The sequence below is a fragment of the Sphaeramia orbicularis genome, chromosome 9, assembly GCF_902148855.1.
Source record: "Sphaeramia orbicularis chromosome 9, fSphaOr1.1, whole genome shotgun sequence".
Lineage (NCBI taxonomy): Eukaryota > Metazoa > Chordata > Actinopteri > Kurtiformes > Apogonidae > Sphaeramia > Sphaeramia orbicularis.
Window position 1 is genome coordinate 42,300,313 of NC_043965.1, and position 22,319 is coordinate 42,322,631.

A 22,319-nucleotide genomic window follows, 5' to 3' on the forward strand; every position below is an offset into this window, starting at 1 on the left:
TAGCAAACAGAGACCATAGTGGGTATGCACGTGATGTCACCAATAGCAGAAGTCACCGCAGTTCCACCCACTGAGTGGCAGAAAGAGGGAGTAGAGTAGCAGTGTTGGCTTCAGTACTGTCTAAACTGAAGAACAATATTTAATAAAAAATGGATATCGATATTGATATAAAACCCGTAATTTTATGATAATAAAGTCAAACACAAAAAGAATCACAGTGTTATGAGAATAAAGTCATAGTTATAAAAAAATAAAAACTCATAAAAATGTCCTTTGTTTATGAGATTAAAGTCATCATATTCCAACAATAAAACCATAATATTACAAGAATAATGTCGTGATTTAAAAACAGGTGGGAAAAAGATCATCATTTACCAGAATGCTGTCGTACCCTGCTGGTCCACAGCAGTCGTATCTGTGTTGTATAAAGTACTTGATATTAACTAGACCTAAATCTTGGTTTTGTGTTTTACAGACACTGAAAGACAAAGAAAGAGAAGTAGATGGATCCACAAATCCAGGAAACCAAACCTAGATTTGTGGATCCTGTTTGGTGTCAGGTAACATTAATTTATGCTGTATTTTTGGGTAAAATCATACCTTAAATTACGTATTGTTTTGGCTAACATTACTTAAATATGGGGGTACTGGAGAATAAAGCTATGACAGAGTATTAGGGCCTCATAAGAAAATAAAAATGCTTGTAACTACGAGTATAAAGTCATAAAATATCGATACTAGAAAAGCACTCGGAGAGCGCAGACCTCCGCCAAGGCTGATCAGTGCCCCCCCCCCCCCCCCCGTGGGCCCCCCCTACGCCAAGGAGGTTATGTTTTTGCCAGGGTTTGTTTGTTTGTCTGTCTGTTTGTCTGTCCGTTAGTGCGCAACATAACTCAAAAAGTTATGTACAGATTTTGATGAAATTTTCAGGGTTTGTTGGAAATGGGCCCCCCCCATGGGCCCCCCCACCCCTGATCACCACCAAAATTTAATCATTTCTTCCTTCTCCCGTTTCCAACAAACCCTGAAAATGTCATCAAAATCTGTCCATAACTTTTTGAGTTATGTTGCACACTAACGGACAGACAAACAGACAGACAAACAAACAAACAAACCCTGGCAAAAACATAACCTCCTTGGCGGAGGTAATAAAACCCGTAATTTTATGATAATAAAGTCCAATACAAAAAGAATCACAATGTTATGAGAATAAAGTCGTAGTTATAAAAAAAAAAAAAAAAAAACATAAAAATGTCATTTGTTTATGAGATTAAAGTCGTCATATTCCGACAATAAAACCATAATATTACAAGAATAATGTCGTAATTTAAAAACAGGTGGGAAAAATATCATAATTTACCAGAATACAGTCGTACCCTGCTGGTCCACAGCAGTAGTATCTGTGTTGTATAAAGTACTTGATATTAACTAGACCTAAGTCTTTGTTTTGTGTTTTACAGACACTGAATGACAAAGAAAGAGAAGTAGATGGATCCACAAATTGAGGAAACCAAACCTAGATTTGTGGATCCTGTTTGGTGTCAGGTAACATTAATTTATGCTGCATTTTTGGGTAAAATCATACCTTAAATTCCGTATTATTTTGGCTAACATTACTTAAATATGGGGGTACAGGAGAATAAAGCTATGACGGAGTATTAGGGACTCATAAGAAAATAAAAATGCTTGTAACTACGAGTATAAAGTCATAAAATATCGATATTAAACCCGTAATTTTATCATAATAAAGTCCAATACAAAAAGAATCACAATGTTATGAGAATAAAGTCGTAGTTATAAAAAAAAACAACATAAAGATATCATTCGTTTATGGGATTAAAGTCATCATATTCCAGCAATAAAACCATAATATTACAAGAATAATGTCGTAATTTAACAACAGGTGGGAAAAATATCATAATTTACCAGAATACAGTCGTACCCTGCTGGTCCACAGCAGTAGTATCTGTGTTGTATAAAGTACTTGATATTAACTAGACCTAAATCTTTGTTTTGTGTTTTACAGACACTGAAAGACAAAGAAAGAGAAGTAGATGGATCCACAAATCCAGGAAACCAAACCTAGATCTGTGGATCCTGTTTGGTCTCAGGTAACATTAATTTATGCTGTATTTTTGGGTAAAATCATACCTTAAATTACGTATTGTTTTGGCTAACATTACTTAAATACGGGGGTACTGGAGAATAAAGCTATGACGGAGTATTAGGGCCACATAAGAAAATAAAAACACTTGTCACTACGAGTATAAAGTCATAAAATATTTATTCAAAACCTGTAATTTTATGATAATAAAGTCAAATACAAAAAGAATCACAATGTTATGAGAATAAAGTCGTAGTTATAAAAAAAAAAAAAAAAAAAACACATAAAAATGTCATTTGTTTATGAGATTAAAGTTGTCATATTCTGACAATAAAGCCATAATATTACACAAATAATGTCGTAATTTAAAAACAGGTGGGAAAAATATCATAATTTACTAGAATAAAGTCGTACCCTGCTGGTCCACAGCAGTAGTATCTGTGTTGTGTAAAGTACTTGATCTGAACTAGACGTAAATCTCCTCAGTCCCAGTAGATCATGCATATATTCACTGGGGTCAGTCCACGGTCTACTGTAAATGCACTTTGGATCAGCTGGTTCTGGGCCCTAGTTTTAGCCCCTGGTTGTCAGTGATGATGAAACCATGTATATTTGTTTCAGGTAAAAATAGGGATGATCCCCAACACCCTGGATGCCCGGATACGCGATTTCTGTCCACATGTCAGTGTTCGTGGACCACTTGTTCTTTGGTAGCGCGTACGGATCTATGTCAAGTCCAATTGTCCTTAATTTAATTTCATATTTCATATTTTCCCGGTCTGGCTGTGTTTACTGCTATACTCCGTCATGTTGAGCAGGTTGGTTTTTGCCACTCAGTCTGACTTAGAGGGGCGTGGCCCGGGGGGGGGGGAGGGGGGGGGGGGGGGGTTGACGTATGTGCATACCCTCTATTAAAGCTGAACCTTATTTTAAAGTTATTCCCGTTAACTTTAAATTAGGTGGTTTTGTATTGTTTGCTGAATAAATGTAGTATATTGTGTAAAAGAAACCCCAGTAAGCGTCTGGTTTCAGACACATATTTCTTTGTTTGCTAACCACTATGTGCTAAGCTGGCTAATGTTTGCTACCATTTTACCTTAGAGCAGGGGTGTCAAACTCATTTTAGTTCAGGGGCCACATTCAGCTAAATTTGATCTGCAGTGGGCCGAACCAGTAAAATAATAACATTATAATATATAAATAATGTCAAATCCAAACTTTTCTCTATGTTTAAGAGCGAAAAAAGTAAATTTACATTCTGACAAGGTTTACATCTACAAACTATCCTTTCAAACAATGTGAATAACATGAACAAGCTGAAAAAATAAGTGTAATTTTAACAATATTCTGCCTCAGTTTATCATTTTACATATGTGCATTATGACGTACAGATCACAGTGGATCTACAAATGCACAAAACATTTAAAATAACAGACAGAATCTTGTTAAAATTGCACTTACTTCTCTTAAGACATTTTAAGTTGTTCATATTTATTCAGGTTATTTACATTTTTTGCAAAATTATACTGTTTTTGTGGAAATACATGAAAATATTTACATTTACAAAGAGAAAAATGTGGAGTTGTCATTATTTATATGTTATTATGATAGTATTTTACTGGTCCTGCCCACATGAGATTGAACTGGTCTTAATGTGGAACCTGAACTAAAATGATTAATATCTTAGTGTAATTTTTGCGTTTCACAAATTCATCCCAAGGGCCGGACTGGACCCTTTGGCGGGCTGGATTTGGCCCCCGGGCCGCATGTTTGACACCCGTGCCTTAGAGCAATGTTTCTGAAACTGTGGGGCGGGCCCCCTAGGGGGCGTGCGAAGGCTTGCCGGGGGGGTCATGGGATCACTCCTGTTTTTTTTTTTTTTTTATTTTCAGGTTACAACATGTAGCAGGTGGAACTAATGTTTTAGCATTGGAGCACCCTGGACTCATTTTAGGGATGTACAACAAATAAATCTGTTACCATGGTGATCTGTCACTAGACTAGACAAAGAGTTTAGGTTTGGAGAATGGACAAGGACTGGACTGGAGAAGAAAAATGTGCAATGTTTGTGTTTTTGCACAGTTTGTACAGTTTGCACTTTAATGTTCTGAGATGTTCAATGTAAACGGGCTCATTGCAGCCACTGATATTATTAAAATGTTCGACTTTGTTACCAAAATTTGTTTGTTGTTCTAAAAAAAAGGAACATTACTATCACAGTTGTAAGATAATTGCACATTTCCTATTTTTATTTACAAAAATATTGTCTTAGGGAGCAGTCTTGCAGAGTTTATTTGTATTGTTCACACAAAAATCTAAGTTACTTTTAATTTGTGCAACAAATAATTGAAGGAAAAGCAAAAAGTATGCTTACAGTATTGATGTTTCTTTCAATGAACGTTATAATTGCACCACTGTTACAATGTTGTTGGGGTTGAGGGGGGCCTTGGTTTTTTTTTAGTCCTCCAAAGGGGGGCCTGACAGAAAAAGATTAAGAACCACTGCCTTAGAGCAACCAAAGCTATGAAAATATCTTGCAAATACTTATTATACCTCTAATTTTTAAGGACTATTATTAAACTTGTTCTGAAAACAAGCATCCTGTGCCTTATTATGGTTGCTAATGTAAGACTGGACAGAATGGGCTTAATGAAAGGTCAATTAGCTGCCTTATAATCATCATCACTATTGAAGAAACATCTGCAAAAAAAATAATCTTTCATTAAAACTTGCGGCTAATTAGGATATTAACATGATAAGACAGAATTAAAACTGCTGCTGCAAATGCAATTTAATATAAAATCCATTAACTGTTCGGTCCTATATCCAGCCATTATTCACACTCATGGCAACACTAATGACTGAAGCATTCAAATTCGGAAGTCATTGCATGTGCATGACCCAAACAGTGCAATGACATTTCAATCCAAACGTCAAGCATTATTCAAGAGTGAATGTCTGCACTTCTTACCCTGTGACAAGATTCAGCATGACAGACAATATGTCAAGTGAACAGCGCACAGCAGAAAGAGCGATGACATTATCATGCACTGGGCATCACTCCACCTTGGGATTCTTTCTCCTTCAACATACACCTCTTATTTAAACATGCTTGTGATGATACACCATGTTACTGTGAATATGATACATGATGTATGAATATCCAGTGATGATGATGATGATGATAATGATAGAAAAATGATGAGATGATAATGATGATGATACCCAGTGGGGAGGAAGGCCTTACTCTGGGTGCACAGTCCATCTGTGCAGTTCTCAGTGGCCTCGCCGTTGCCTTCGCACATCTTGCCTCGGTGTCTGGGTGCTGGTGAGTTGCATCCCCGATTGCGTTGCCTCTCACAGTGACTGCTGCACACCGTCCACTCACTCCATTCATCCCAGCCTCCGTCAACTGCAACAGAAGGACATGCACATGTATGGACTCAGAGGTTAGCAAATATAATGCATGTATGTCCTCTTGAGAACATGCATTGCGTTTTTATATAGCTGCAGCCATCGACTACACTGGTCTACAATTTTTTAGAAATGATTTGCTTCAGACATTAAATGTGCTAAATGTTACGTATTTTAATAAGATTAATTGGAAAATAAATGAGAAAAGTGCCAGTTTGCTGATGTTTTCAAGGTATACACTCAAAAAAATGATTCTTGGCTCTAATAAACATGAAGTAATATTTTAAAGTAAAATGTAACTGAAATATATGAAATTTAAAGTGTATTTATCCGAAAAAGTCAAACATAATGTGAATATGCTTAGTATAAAGTGAATCTAAACAAATAAAGTAAACTTAATTTACTAGATCACATAAAAAGGCTGAGCGTCACAGTCAAACACAGTTTATGTAAAAGTTTGCATTAACTAAATCAAATCTGACTGAAGGTATTTAATTTATTCATATTGACTCAATATGATAGAAAAAACATTGTATTAAATGCAACTCTTTACATTAAACTTATTTAATAAAATTAGATGGAAAATTTACATGTAATTAAAATACATAAAGTCAACATTTTTGGCTTAATTATTTTTTTGAGTGTATGATAAAGTGTTATTACACATATATATTGGTTTATGTACATTTATATAATAGTTTTAGAAATCTTCCACTCAATAGAACCTGTAAAGTGAATGTATTCTAATGTGCAGACAGTGTTTTGAAGTAGATCTTGTAGCTGTGAGACAAATATTCCTTTTGAGTCAAACCCATTCTCTCGTTAATTCTTAAATTTCACATTTTGACCCAAGGCTGTATCTTGGAAACTTCAGCCAACCAGCATTTTTGACTTGACTTTTCTTTATCAGTGACTCTCATGTGATAAAATTTCATTACTTTTATTCTGGAAGCATTTTCCTTGCAGACCAGTGTTATTTTGTAATTATTGATTATTTTCTTCAATTCAATTAAAACGGTTATTTGAATAGGCGAAAAAATTGTAAAGATGTGAAAAAGACATGTCTGAAAATGACAATTAGAACCAGCTTAAACAACAACCACAAAAAGTATAAAAGTAAAAGGATCTATAAAAAACATCTGCATAGAAATAATAATAGCATAAAATAACGGGCTGCACACTTTTTTAATCCCCCTCAGCCAAATATAATGTAAGATTCTGTTGAAAGTTACTGCCTTATCATTCTTTTTTTTATCAATGTATTTTTATTAAGTCTTTCAAACATACAAAAAGTAAGACAAACACTTAGACACATAGCAGACGCCATGAAAAGAAAATAAAGATTAAAAAAAATTAAAATTAAAGGCTTCCACTATGTAATTATCCAGTCACTTTGTACACAGCACACATTAACCAGACTCAAGGTGCGTAGTCAGCTGTTCTACATAAGAAATAAAAGGATGCCATACCACATTAAACTTCCCCATTAATCCATTCAATGTGTATCTAATTTTAGCAATTTTAAGGATAAAGATCACATCACATATCCATCTGCCAAAGGAGGCGGGTTTGTCATTCTTCCAATTTAAAAGAATGAGTCGCCGTGCTAAAAGGGAGAAGTAGGCTATACTATTTAACTGTGGCCTTTGCAGAGGGAGATCTTCTACTGCACAGGTTTCAAACATGTGGCCCGGGGGCCAAAACCAGCCCGCCAAAGGTTCCATTCCGGCCCGTAGGATGAAAGTGCAAAAATTAACCCGAACAGTCCAGGTTGTCAAAAATCATTCTGGTTCAGGTTCCAGTGTGATCTCCAGTAAAAATAACGACACAATAACCCATAAATAATGACAATGACAAAATTTTTTTTGTGAAAAATGTGGAAAAAATTGAAGTGAAAAAAAACATGACACTGTGAAAATATTTACATTTACAAAACTATTCTTTCACAATAAAATGCAAATAAATACATAAATAAAAACAAAGATGAACAACGCGAAATGTGCAATTTGAACAATATTCTGCCTGTTACTAAATGTTTTGTGCATTTATGGATCCACTGTGATCTGTAGTTGTGTTATTAATGACAGATGGATTATTGTAGATATTGTTCAAATTTTAGTTCCAAACTCCAAAATGTTCACAATATTCTGCCTGTTTCCAAATGTTTATGGAACACTGTGTGTAAATGTACATGTATAAATAATAAGTCAAGGCATAATATTGTTAAAATTGCACTAATTTGTTCAAATGAAATTTCTGTTTTTTTCAGGTTATTCACATCTTTTTTGTAAAATGTAAATATTTTCATAATTTAATTGGGGGGTTTTTTGTACTAAAACAAAAAGAAAAAATTGGATTTGGCATTATTTATAGGTTATTAAGTCATTATTTTACTAGTCTGGCCTGCTTGAGATCAAATTGGGCTAAATATGGCCCCTGAACCAAAATGAGTTTGACACCCCTGTTCTAATGGTACGCCAAAAAGTCAGATAAAAGTCCAGGGGTCAATAGTCAGACCTGAAATTGCTGAATATACTCCAAATATTGAAGACCAGAATGCAGTTAGAGTTGAACATGACCAAAAAGTGTGAAAGAGAGTAACAGATACTTGTCTACATCTGACACAAATAGGATAAACTTCTGGGTAAATTTTGGGTAACTTAACCTGCCTTATAATTTAGATTAGATTGACTTTGTGTAAAACTTATTACAAATATATTTATATTTGAAAGTACTCAGATATTATAACTGCACAAGCCCGCTGGACCTTGAAAAAGTAGGTCAAAGTCACCTATTCTCAATCAGCTTCCACTCCATGCAAAGATGCATCCTTCAGCCTAAATGTGGAGCAGATATGTCAATGCATTCTTCAGATAATGTGATTATGTCATTGAATGGACAGACGGACAGAAAACAAAATTATTACAATACTCCTTTGGCCAGAAGTTGGCCAAGGGGTAAAAAGTAAATATAAAAATATCTATATATACAAATCAGACACTATATTATAAATCATAAAGAGAATGAGAGAATTAGGAGAACACCAAATAGAACAATATTTTATTGCAATTTCAGAAAAAGGATTTCTAGCGGGCAAACATATCTCTCATCTCTATGAAAGACTCTCACCAGATACCTTTCAAAATACCTATGATATCAAAGAAAAATGGGAATTGGAGTCAAATACTGTTATAGAAGGCAAATTGTGGGACAAATTATGTAATATTAGTCATTATTTGATTGGAAACTCAAGACCAGATTTTTTCATACTTCTTTGGTTATATCTTATTCTGTCAAGGATCCATCTACAGCTTTATGCTGGAGAAATTGTGGTAAAACAGGTGACCGTACACACGTATTTTGGGACTGTCCGAGCTTGTTTATATACAGGAAAAATATCAAAGAAGAAACTGAAAGAATTGTAAAAAGAGAAGTCCCTTCAAATGTTTTGTTCTATGTACTTGGAGTCATACCGGTCAATGATTTTAATGCAGAGCAGAGATATATTTTACATATTTTACTATTGATTGCTAAAAAAAATAGTAACAGTAAATTGGAAGAATGTCAAAACACCGACAGTAGTAGAATGGAAACAAAGACTGAAACAAGTGTACACTATGGAATGAATGACCGCATCATTACAAATGAAAATGGATCTTTTTAAGCGGAGATGGCACACGGTCGAAGACTATTTGTATAATTAAACTTTTTGGGTTGTTGACGAGAATTGCTCTTACAAGCTCTGACATGAGGTGTTTTGTATTTATATAGATGTGTGCATATGTATACAAATATATGAATATTTCAATATTTGGCAATGTATCTATAGATGTAGTATAATATTTGTAACAATAATAATACTATGTGGTGTAATTTTTTTTAAAATTTTTATTTATGTCTTGTCTCAGATGTTTTGTTCTGTTTTATATTGTGCAAAAATCTGAATAAAAAGTTAAAAAAAAAAAAAAAAAGAAAATCTATATACAGGGAGGGGAAGCAAAATTTACAATGAACATTTAGTTGTTTTTTTCTCAGCAGGCACTACGTCAATTGTTTTGAAACCAAACATATATTGATGTCATAATCATACCTAACACTATTATCCATACCTTTTCAGAAACTTTTGCCCATATGAGTAATCAGGAAAGCAAACGTCAAAGAGTGTGTGATTTGCTGAATGCACTCGTCACACCAAAGGAGATTTCAAAAATAGTTGGAGTGTCCATAAAGACTGTTTATAATGGAAAGAAGAGAATGACTGTGAGCAAAACTATTACGAGAAAGTCTGGAAGATACTATGAAAGAAGAATGGGAGAAGTTGTCACCCGAATATTTGAGGAACACTTGCGCAAGTTTCAGGAAGCGTGTGAAGGCAGTTATTGAGAAAGAAGGAGGACACATAGAATAAAAACATTTTCTATTATGTAAATTTTCTTGTGGCAAATAAATTCTCATGACTTTCAATAAACTAACTGGTCATACACTGTCTTTCAATCCCTGCCTCAAAATATTGTAAATTTTGCTTCCCCACCCTGTAGAAATAACAACAGTAACATGAAAGTATTCAGTGTATCTGACAATGTTAAAGTCCAGGCTGAAAACAACTCTGTTCAACTGTGCATAGAACATCTGAAAGGGTTCTATCTACACTCTTCTCTTTTTCTTGATTTTAATTGATTATTATTGATGTTTTATTGATTATGTTTTAATTGTAATTGTGTGTTTTTAACTTATCTCTTTTCCATTTTTGTAAAGCATTGTGCAGTCTTCAACAAATCTGTTTCAAATTTACTAACTTACTAACAACTTAAGACAGACGTGGGCATTGTAAGGCCCGGGGGCCACATGCGGCCCGACAGCTGACCCTAACTGGCCCACATGAGGTCATTGGCAAATTAAAAGTCAATGCAAATATATATCATCATAATAGACTTAACCAATAAAACGCCGCTGCTTTTATTTTGAAGGATCTGCTAATTTACCGTTTTTTTTCCACACATACTTTCTTTACTTGCATAAGGCTTATGCACTGATTGGTTTGTTGGTCAGTTTAAGCCCATGAAGATGTCAGCTAACGGCAAAAAAAAAAGAAAGAAAGAAAGAAAGATTGATTCCAGATGCAGAGTTTTTAACAAGACATGGACTTATAAGTATTTCTTTACTGAAATCGGAGTTAAAGAAAACGAAAAGCAACTGTGATATGCAAACAAACCAAGCTGGATGCATTTATAGTTTTTCATGTTAAGTTAATGTGGAGCTGGTTTTGCACATTTTCCAAAGTCTTTTTGTGAATAGTCATTAAATAGTTGTATTCTGTGCTCCACATTTTCATTTTATTATTGTATTGTTGCATTTACTGTTTTTGTATTATAGTAAAGTATATATAGAGAGAGACATATTAAGGAGAGCTGCAAGTGTATTGATCCGGCCCTTAACAACTGTCAAAGTTTCTCATGTGGCCCTGTAGGAAACTTAATTGCCCACCCCTGACTTAAGATGTAACTAACATACAACTAATAGGCATCAAACAACAACAGCTGAACCAATGTTTAGCGGCAGCAAAATAAAGAAAACAAAACTTCAATTCAGGAATATTGTAATCAAATATTTTCTTTTAATCGATTCGAGTTGATTAATCAATTAATGGTTTCAGCTCTACAATTTTTTCATCTCTAGGGGACAAGAGTTTTACAGCTTTCCTTATTATGCTGTTTCAAATCAAGACAATTATTTAACCTATAAAGGCCCAGTTCTACTTTTGTGTCAGTTCCCAAAGGCATTTTTCTCTCCATTTAACCTTTTATAAATGACTTATTTCCATTTATTATGATATTATCTGCTGCATTTTGCATTTTTCACTGTAAATCATGTATTTTCCTCTATTTAATTTCCTCTATTTAACTTAGATGTTCATGAAAACTCTGAGAAAGTTCAAAGGCTATTCTATTATAAAAAATAAAATTAAAGAAAAACTGACTTTTTCAGCAAAGATATCAATAACTGAATGTAAGTATAAATCAGTTTTTTTATTCCTGCATTTAATTCACTGATCATGTAAATGTCCATAAAAGCTCAGAGATAAAGTTGAGGGTTATTACATCAAAAACAGAAAACTAAAGAAAATGTGACTTTCTTAGTAAAATCTATCATTAACTGAACATAAACCCAGTGTTTCCATCCACTGTCATTGAGCCAACTCCATGGGTTTGACTGGTGAATCAATGTTGTAGAAGATGATGGTGTTTCCACGGTAACTACAGAGCCTCTGAACGTCCAAATGGGTCATATCTGATGACCATGAAAAAACGACAAACTGTATTTTACACCAATTATTGACATGCACTGATAGGATTAGTGGTTAAATAGTTTTTAAATATTTTAGATCAGTAGATGCTTTTGGTTACCGGTGGACGTTTGGGTCTTTATGGGTTAATGTAAAAACACCAAAACTTTTACTTTCCTGGGTCACAGGAGGATATGGAAAAGCTGCAGAAATGAGAATGAATTTCACATTTCAAGCTCAAATGCAAGGTAAAGAAACACTCTCATCATTTCTTTTTCATCATGAGGACTGGCTCTTGTAAAAACTGCCTGTTATTACTAATTATACACCATTATTATTATTACTTATAGGCTCTTTCTGAGAAAAAGCCAAGCCAGTTCCTGTCTTCAGGTGAAGCTAGGCTAAGTCCATTGTGAATCTGTCATACCAGACATGACACTGAAATTGGTTTCCACATTTCACTTCCCAGAAGTAAAGTCAGAGGTGGGAAGTAACGAAGTATAAGTACTTCGTCACTGTTCTTAAGCAGATTTTTTAGGTATCTGTATTTTACTTGAATATTTATTTTTCTGGTAACTTTTTACTTTTACTCCTTTTACTTTTTACATAAATATCTGTACTTTATACATTCTCAGAATAGGCTCATTACTTTTTCAAACTAAACAGATGTGACAGTACGGAAAATATGTCGCATCAGAGAGAAGGAGCACAGGCTGTAACCAGGGTCACTACCAGAGTCCTGCACGGGGTCAGAACTAGAGTCCTGCACAGGGTCAGTACCAGAGTCCTGCACTGGGTCAGTACCAGAGTCCTGTACAGGGTCACTACCAGAGTCCTGCACAGGGTCAGTACCAGAGTCCTGCACAGGGTCAGTACCAGAGTCCTGCACGGGGTCAGAACTAGAGTCCTGTACAGGGTCAGTACCAGAGTCCTGCACGGGGTCAGAACTAGAGTCCTGCACAGGGTCAGTACCAGAGTCCTGCACAGGGTCAGTACCAGAGTCCTGCACGGGGTCAGTACCAGAGTCCTGCATGGGGTCAGAACCAGAGTCCTGCACAGGGTTGGTACCAGAGTCCTGCACAGGGTCAGTACCAGAGTCCTGTACAGGGTCAGTACCAGAGTCCTGCACTGGGTCAGTACCAGAGTCCTGTACAGGGTCACTACCAGAGTCCTGCACTGGGTCAGTACCACAGTCCTGTACGGGTCAGTACCAGAGTCCTGTACAGGGTCGGTACCAGAGTCCAGTACAGGGTCAGCACCAGAGTCCTGCACTGGGTCAGTACCAGAGTCCTGTACGGGTCAGTACCAGAGTCCAGTACAGGGTCAGTACCAGAGTCCTGTACAGGGTCAGTACCAGAGTCCTGCACTGGGTCAGTACCACAGTCCTGTACGGGTCAGTACCAGAGTCCTGTAGAGGGTCGGTACCAGAGTCCAGTACAGGGTCAGTACCAGAGTCCTGTAGAGGGTCAGTACCAGAGTCCTGTACAGGGTCAGTACCAGAGTCCTGTAGAGGGTCAGTACCAGAGTCCTGTACAGGGTCAGTACCAGAGTCCTGCACGGGGTCAGAACCAGAGTCCTGCACAGGGTCAGTACCAGAGTCCTGCACGGGGTCAGAACCAGAGTCCTGCACAGGGTTGGTACCAGAGTCCTGCACAGGGTCAGTACCAGAGTCCTGTACAGGGTCACTACCAGAGTCCTGCACTGGGTCAGTACCAGAGTCCTGTACAGGGTCACTACCAGAGTCCTGCACTGGGTCAGTACCAGAGTCCTGCACAGGGTCAGTACCACAGTCCTGTACGGGTCAGTACCAGAGTCCTGTACAGGGTCAGTACCAGAGTCCTGTAGAGGGTCAGTACCAGAGTCCTGCACAGGGTCAGTACCAGAGTCCTGTACGGGTCAGTACCAGAGTCCTGTAGAGGGTCGGTACCAGAGTCCAGTACAGGGTCGGTACCAGAGTCCTGTACAGGGTCAGTACCAGAGTCCTGCACTGGGTCGGTACCAGAGTCCTGCACAGGGTCGGTACCAGAGTCCTGTACAGGGTCACTACTAGAGTCCTGCACTGGGTCAGTACCAGAGTCCTGTACAGGGTCAGTACCAGAGTCCTGCACTGGGTCGGTACCAGAGTCCTGCACAGGGTCAGTACCAGAGTCCTGTACAGGGTCAGTACCAGAGTCCTGTACAGGGTCAGTACCAGAGTCCTGCATGGGTCCACTTTTTCCAAACTTTTCCGCAAAGCTGAGTACCGCTACCCGACCCATGATTAAACCCATTGTCTACACAGTAACTCACTTTTAAGGGCTTTATTTTTGGCTACAACGCATGCCATCAATAAATCTCTGGTATGTGCAAATAAATAATATAATATAATATTTAATAATATAATATTTAATAATATAATGTAATGTAATATAATATAATATAATATAATATAATGTAATATAATATAATATAATATAATATAATATAATATAATATAATATAATATAATATAATATAATACAAATATGTTTGCTTAAGTCATGTTCTTCCCAAAGTTTTCCAGAACTTCTTTATGTTGTCTTCCGTTATTCACAATTATCCTACACGATATTCAAGCAAATTTTATCTTCCGTACCGCCGAACTTCTGTCAGTCAGTATTCTCTAAAAAATCGTGGACCAAATCTGTGGAATAATCTACGACCTGAACTTCAATTAACATCTTTATCATTATTTAAAAAGCATCTGAAAAGGACTGTAATTCATGAAAAAATGTAAGGCCGTATATCATTTGATTTGTATTTGATGATTTGTAATTTCATTTGCATTTGTATTGTTTTTACTTTAGTTGATTATTTCTGTTATATTGTATTTTTAATTTTTTTTTTTTTTTTTTTTTCCTGTGTATTGTTTATTTCCGGCGAGGTATTCATGTAAGCTTTTTTTGGCTTCTAACCTCTCCTGCACAATGATGTTACTTGTTTGAATGTTGTTGTTTTTAATTTTCTCTTGCTATTTTATGATGTTCAAATAAATAAATAAATAAATAAATGTGCTGCTCAATGACGTCTTTGGCCGGATGTAAACAGAGGTTAAACTCACTTCAAAAAAAACCAAAACAAACTGTAGATCAACCACAGATCATCATTAAATGTCCTGTGAATTATTTTCATCAATTTCAACCTTTACGATTTTTTCTGGTTAAATAAATATTGTTTCATTCATGGCAAAAAATGCAGTTTTACATTTTACTTTTGTACTTTATTCCAATTGAGAAGTTGTACTTTTTTTACTTTTACTTAAATAAAGGAGTTGAATCAGTACTTCTACTTTTACGAGAGTACTTTTTCACGCAAGTAGCTGTACTTCTACTTCAGTACAGGTGTAGTTACCTGGGCACATGTCTCTGCAAAGGAAAACAGTCCTGTAGCTCAGTTATGCTATTGCTCTATTTGGCAATCTTAAAAAAAGCTCATGTTCTTGGCTTAGAAAGACTACATGTTGTACTTGTAGTTTATTATTCCTTTTGACAGTTACTTCTATTTTTTTTTCTTTTTTTTTATAACGCTCATTTTTTATGGATGTGCTCCAAAATGTAATGGGTTCATCCATAGTGCACGCCAAGCTTTATGCAAATTGACGGCACCGTTTTAGCGTAATTCCATTGAAGGAAAAACCAACAAACACACCAAGACATGATTATATTACCTCACTGCTGGAGTTAGCAACATCCGATAAATATATTAAAGCTGCAGTGTGCAAGATTTAGGAGGATCTGTTAACAAAACTGAAAGATAATATTCATAATTATGTTCTCATTAGTGTGAAATCACCTGGAAATGAGAGCTGTGGTGTTTTCTTTAGCTTTGAATCAGCAAATTTATATCGACGTAGTGTGAGTTCACTCTATTCAGTCAGCCATTTTACACTAATGTTACTACGGTGATCCAGAATGGAGTATTATTGACTCAGTTTTTACAACTTCACCACTATATACAACTAAAGTCAAGCAACGAACCTTTCATCTAACTGTGTGATTATTGATGCATTCATACTATTGTTGTTCATACTCCTTATATCCTTATTATTCCCCTGCTTTGTTCTATTAATTATTCAATGGCTAACATTTGCTTAGAGGTCTTATTTATGTCTTTGTGCTTAAGAAATCAATAGAAGTGAATCCCCAGAGGAACTTTGTGTTGGTAAATGCAAGTTATGCAAATTTACAGGATTTCAGTTCTGTTCAACAACTATTTTTCTTGAAAAATTTCAGTTTTTTCAGGTTATTCACATCTTTTTTGTTTGGATAGTTTAAAAACGTAAGTATTTTCATAATTTATGTTTTTTTTTTTTGCACTAAAACGAAAACAAAAATTAGGAGTTGTCATTATTTATAGGTTATGCTGTTATTATTTTACTGGTCCGGCCCACTGGAAATGAAATCAGGCTGAATGTGGCCACTGAAAGAAAATGACTTTGAGACCTCTGATATAGTGTCTTTGTAGATCCGATCCATAATGCACATGTAGAAATGATAAGTTGAGGCAAAATATTGTTAAAATTGCACTTATTTTTTCTTGAAAAATTTCAGTTTTTTCTGGTTATTCACATCTTTTTTGTTTGGATAGTTTACAAAAGTAAGTATTTTCATAATTTAATGGCTTTTTTGCACTAAAACAAAGACAAAAATTTGGAGTTGTCATTATTTATAGGTTATTATGTTATTATTTTACTGGTCTGGCCCACTGGAAATCAAATGTGGCCCCTGAAAGAAAATGAGTTTGAGACCCCTCTGATCCATAACGCACATGTAGAAATGATAAGTTGAGGCATAATATTGTTAAAATTGCACTTATTTTTCTTGAAAAATTTCAGTTTTTTCAGGTTATTCACATCTTTTTTGTTTGGATAGTTTATAAAAATAAGTATTTTCATAATTTGATGTTTTTTTTGCACTAAAACGAAGACAAAAATTTGGAGTTGTCATTATTTATAGGTTATTACGTTATTATTTTACTGGTCCGGCCCACTGGAAATCAAATGTGGCCCCTGAAAGAAAATGACTTTGAGACCCCTCTGATCCATAACGCACATGTAGAAATGATAAGTTGAGGCATAATATTGTTAAAATTGCACTTATTTTTTCTTGAAAAAATTCAGTTTTTTCATGTTATTCACATCTTTTTTGTTTGGGTAGTTTATAAAAATATGTATTTTCATAATTTAATGTTTTTTTGCACTAAAACAAAAACAAAAATTTGGAGTTGTCATTATTTATAGGTTATTACGTTATTATTTTACTGGTCCGGCCCACTGGAAATCAAATGTGGCCCCTGAAAGAAAATGACTTTGAGACCCCTCTGATCCATAACGCACATGTAGAAATGATAAGTTGAGGCATAATATTGTTAAAATTGCACTTATTTTTTCTTGAAAAATTTCAGTTTTTTCAGGTTATTCACATCTTTTTGTTTGGATAGTTTATAAAAATAAGTATTTTCATAATTTGATGTTTTTTTTGCACTAAAACGAAGACAAAAATTTGGAGTTGTCATTATTTATAGGTTATTACGTTATTATTTTACTGGTCCGGCCCACTGGAAATCAAATGTGGCCCCTGAAAGAAAATGACTTTGAGACCCCTCTGATCCATAACGCACATGTAGAAATGATAAGTTGAGGCATAATATTGTTAAAATTGCACTTATTTTTTCTTGAAAAAATTCAGTTTTTTCATGTTATTCACATCTTTTTTGTTTGGGTAGTTTATAAAAATATGTATTTTCATAATTTAATGTTTTTTTGCACTAAAACGAAGACAAAAATTTGGAGTTGTCATTATTTATAGGTTATTATGTTATTATTTTACTGGTCCGGCCCAGTGGAAATCAAATGTGGCCCCTGAAAGAAAATGACTTTGAGACCCCTCTGATCCATAACGCACATGTAGAAATGATAAGTTGAGGCATAATATTGTTAAAATTGCACTTATTTTTCTTGAAAAATTTCAGTTTTTTCAGGTTATTCACATCTTTTTTGTTTGGATAGTTTATAAAAGTAAGTATTTTCATAATTTAATGGATTTTTTTTGCACTAAAACAAAGACAAAAATAAGGAGTTGTCATTATTTATAGGTTATGCTGTTATTATTTTACTGGTCCAGCCCACTGGAAATCAAATCGGGCTGAATGTGGCAAACAAAATGACTTTGAGACCTCTGATATAGTGTCTTTGTAGATCCGATCCATAATGCACATGTAGAAATGATAAGTTGAGGCATAATATTGTTAAAACTGCACTTATTTTTTCTTGAAAAATTTCAGTTTTTTCAGGTTATTCACATCTTTTTTGTTTGGATAGTTTATAAAAGTAAGTATTTTCATAATTTAATGGATTTTTTTTGCACTAAAACAAAGACAAAAATAAGGAGTTGTCATTATTTATAGGTTATGCTGTTATTATTTTACTGGTCCAGCCCACTGGAAATCAAATCGGGCTGAATGTGGCAAACAAAATGACTTTGAGACCTCTGATATAGTGTCTTTGTAGATCCGATCCATAATGCACATGTAGAAATGATAAGTTGAGGCATAATATTGTTAAAATTGCACTTATTTTTCTTGAAAAATTTCAGTTTTTTTCAGGTTATTCACATCTTTTTTGTTTGGATAGTTTATAAAAGTAAGTATTTTCATAATTTAATGGATTTTTTTTGCACTAAAACAAAGACAAAAATAAGGAGTTGTCATTATTTATAGGTTATGCTGTTATTATTTTACTGGTCCAGCCCACTGGAAATCAAATCGGGCTGAATGTGGCAAACAAAATGACTTTGAGACCTCTGATATAGTGTCTTTGTAGATCCGATCCATAATGCACATGTAGAAATGATAAGTTGAGGCATAATATTGTTAAAATTGCACTTATTTTTTCTTGAAAAATTTCAGTTTTTTCAGGTTATTCACATCTTTTTTGTTTGGATAGTTTATAAAAATAAGTATTTTCATAATTTGATGTTTTTTTTGCACTAAAACGAAGACAAAAATTTGGAGTTGTCATTATTTATAGGTTATTACGTTATTATTTTACTGGTCCGGCCCACTGGAAATCAAATGTGGCCCCTGAAAGAAAATGAGTTTGAGACCCCTCTGATCCATAACGCACATGTAGAAATGATAAGTTGAGGCATAATATTGTTAAAATTGCACTTATTTGTCTTGAAAATTTTCAGTTTTTTCAGGTTATTCACATAGTTTTTGTTTGGATAGTTTATAAAAATAAGTATTTTCATAATTTAATGATTTTTTTGCACTAAAACACAGACAAAAATGAGGAGTTGTCATTATTTATAGGTTATTACGTTATTATTTTACTGGTCTGGCCCACTGGAAATCAAATGTGGCCCCTGAAAGAAAATGAATTTGAGACCCCTCTGATCCATAATGCACATGTAGAAATGATAAGTTGAGGCATAATATTGTTAAAATTGCACTTATTTTTCTTGAAAATTTTCAGTTTTTTCAGGTTATTCACATCTTTTTTGTTTGGTTTATAAAAGTCAGTATTTTTTTTAATTTAATGAGGGTTTTTTTGCACTAAAACAAAGACAAAAATTAGGAGTTGTCATTATTTAGAGGTTATTATGTTATTATTTTACTGGAGATCAAATCAGGCTGAATGTAGACCCTGAAACAAAATGACTTTGAGACCCCTCTGATCCATAATGCACATGTAGAAATGATAAGTTGAGGCATAATATTGTGAAAATTGCACTTATTTTTTGTGAAAAATTTCAGTTTTTTCTGGTTATTCACCTCTTTTTTGTTTGTTTCATAATTTAATGGGTTTTTTTTGCACTAAAACAAAGACAAAAATTAGGAGTTGTCATTATTTATAGGTTATTACGTTATTATTTTACTGGTCCGGCCCACTGGAAATCAAATGTGGCCCGTGAAAGAAAATGAGTTTGAGACCCCTGCTCTAGATGCATAAATGTTTATACTGGAAAAAAAAGGAAGGTAAATTGTAAATCTGTGATTAGAAGTGTTCTATTTTTCTTCAATAAAAAACATTGGGGGGGGGGGGGGGGGGGGAGATGAACTGACAGTGAAACAGAGGGTACCATTGATTACTTTACTACAGAAATGATTAACACTCACTTCACTTGCTGTATTTACAGAACAGTTTGGCTCAGTGTTTTCTTAGTGGGCACACAAATTTGCCTTCTGCACACACAGAAATCCAGTAGATACATAAGCCACAGGGTGATGCGGTGCTACAGCTTGAGAGACATTTTCTCCCCATTAACCCCCAGGCCTGTTTATATAATGGGATTTGATGCAAGGCTATGAAACCAAAACAGCCTGGTGCATGCTAATAACTGAGATTCCTCTGCCTGGCGCTGTCATCTGATCAAGAAAGAGCTCATCATGCTTAGCTTAACAAATACTGGGAGACCATATGGCGCCTGAAGATTTTTTGGCAGCTGCAACGATGGTCATAATACAGTCTTGTGGGCGTTGAGGAAGGTAATTTTCCTTTGTGATGTTCATTGGGACCCTACCTACACTCCTCATTTGTTTGTGTTTTCTTCCTCGCTACTTTAAATGCAAATGATGCGTTTGTGTGTTGCAGCCAGGGCTGAGTTTGACCGCGGTAGCTGTTGAGTGTGTGCATACGGTTCCTCCTGACAGTTTCGCTTCCTGACTTGTTGCTCTGATTCTGTTGAATGAGCTCATCTGCCTACTGGTAAACAATAGATACAGTCTGATGAACTGTTCTACCCGTGCAATCTGCTCTTCTGTATCCTTTTTTAACACATAACCTCTGCTCCCTGCATTCTTCATGGCTCACAGTGTAAATTGGCTACTCAACCAGATCCTCATTAATTTCTTTTGGTGACATTTTTGCAGCTAAGCAATCAGTACTTTTGGATGTTTGGTGCCCTTTTCTTTCTTGGTTCGTTCAGTTTTATTGGCTTAAACTTTGGAATTCCAGCACCGTATGACTTTTTCCCAGCAGGAGACAACATTCAGTACACCTGATGTTCAAAAGCGAAATCATTAAAGATTTTAGGAACAGGCTATACAGCAGTTTCAACCAGATGTTATGTTACATAAACTGGCAATCGGTGATGGGAAGTAGATGTGCTGCCGTAAGCTTTTATGAATCTGCACTTGTGGGTTTACGTCTCAAAAATAACTGTAGTTTCTAATCAGATTTTTTGGCAGATTTACTTTAGATTCATTCATTTTCAGAACCGTTTTATCCTCGAGAGGTTCGCGGGAGTGCTGGAGTCTATCCCAGCTACCTACGGGTGTGGGGGGAGGCAGTTCATCGCAGGGCCAACCCAGAGACAAACAACCATTTGCACTCACATTCACATGTAAGTGCAATTTAGACTAACCGATTAACCTATTAGGGCAGTGGTTCTCAACCGTTTTTGGCTCGTGACCCCATTTTAACATCATAAATTTCTGGCGACCCCAGACATTCAAAACAGAGACTTTTTTTGCTAAAATTAATTTGTTTTTACCTCTGCCAGGTGGTATTGTGATCACTTTGCTTTGTGTGTTTGCGTGCGTGTTTGTGTGTGTGTTTGTTTGTTAGCAAGATAACTCAAAAAGTTATGGATGGATTTTCTTGAAATTTTCAGGAAATGTTGATACTGTCACAAGTAGGAAATTATTACATTTTGGTGGTGATCAGGGGGTGGGGGGGCAGATCTGTCTTGGCAGAGGTCTGTGCTCTCCGAGTGCTTTTCTTGTTGATCATGTAATATTTTGCTACAGGGTAAAAACACGGTATTCGAAATCTCTCTGACGGGACATTTTAGAGACAATTTGACAGATTAGTGTTGCTAAATGACCCGCATTTTTACTTTGCTTTAGTTGGACCATAAGGGATTATCCAAAACAAGGAGCTACTTTATATTGAAACAAGAAAAGCACTAAGAGAGCGCAGACCTCCGCCAAGGCAGATCAGTGGGCCCCCATGGCCTCCCCACCCCCCCACTCGCGATCACCACCAAAATCGTTTCTTCCTTGTGCCAGTATCAGCATTTCCTGAAAATTTCATGAAAATCCATCCATAACTTTTTGAGTTATCTTGCTAACAAACAAACAAACACGCATGCATGCATGCAAACACACAAAGCAAAGCGATCACAATACTTCAATTAAAGCTGGCTCTCTGACGGGACATGACTATATTTTGACCCTATACTAGAATTAGAATTAGGATATCTTTATTGTCATTCTACATTGTACAACAAAATTAAAAGTGCGATCCTTGACGGTATTCATTCATTCAACATAAAAACATTGTCAAAAACATACAATAACCACATAATAAACAGAATAAAAAGTAAACTGTAAAACACACAAACACAATCACATTCTATTGCACTATCTCACGACACTGAGCTGCTGCAACTACATGCACCGCCATCTACTATGTTGCAAATAAATGTTAATTGTAGTCGACATTTAGGCTATATAATGTATACTTAGTGCCATTAAAAAGGGTCCAAAGGTGTGGTG

General features: G+C 35.4%; 1 protein-coding gene across 1 annotated transcript in view; it reads right to left on the bottom strand.

The window, feature by feature from the left end:
* unc5db (unc-5 netrin receptor Db) overlaps positions 1 to 22,319 on the bottom strand; it is an 816,925-nt gene that overhangs the window by 243,123 nt on the left and 551,483 nt on the right. Inside the window, exon 7 of the mRNA XM_030144147.1 lies at positions 5,352 to 5,516. Within this exon, the coding sequence (XP_030000007.1) occupies positions 5,352 to 5,516 (165 nt within the window). The remainder of the gene's footprint in view (positions 1 to 5,351; positions 5,517 to 22,319) is intronic.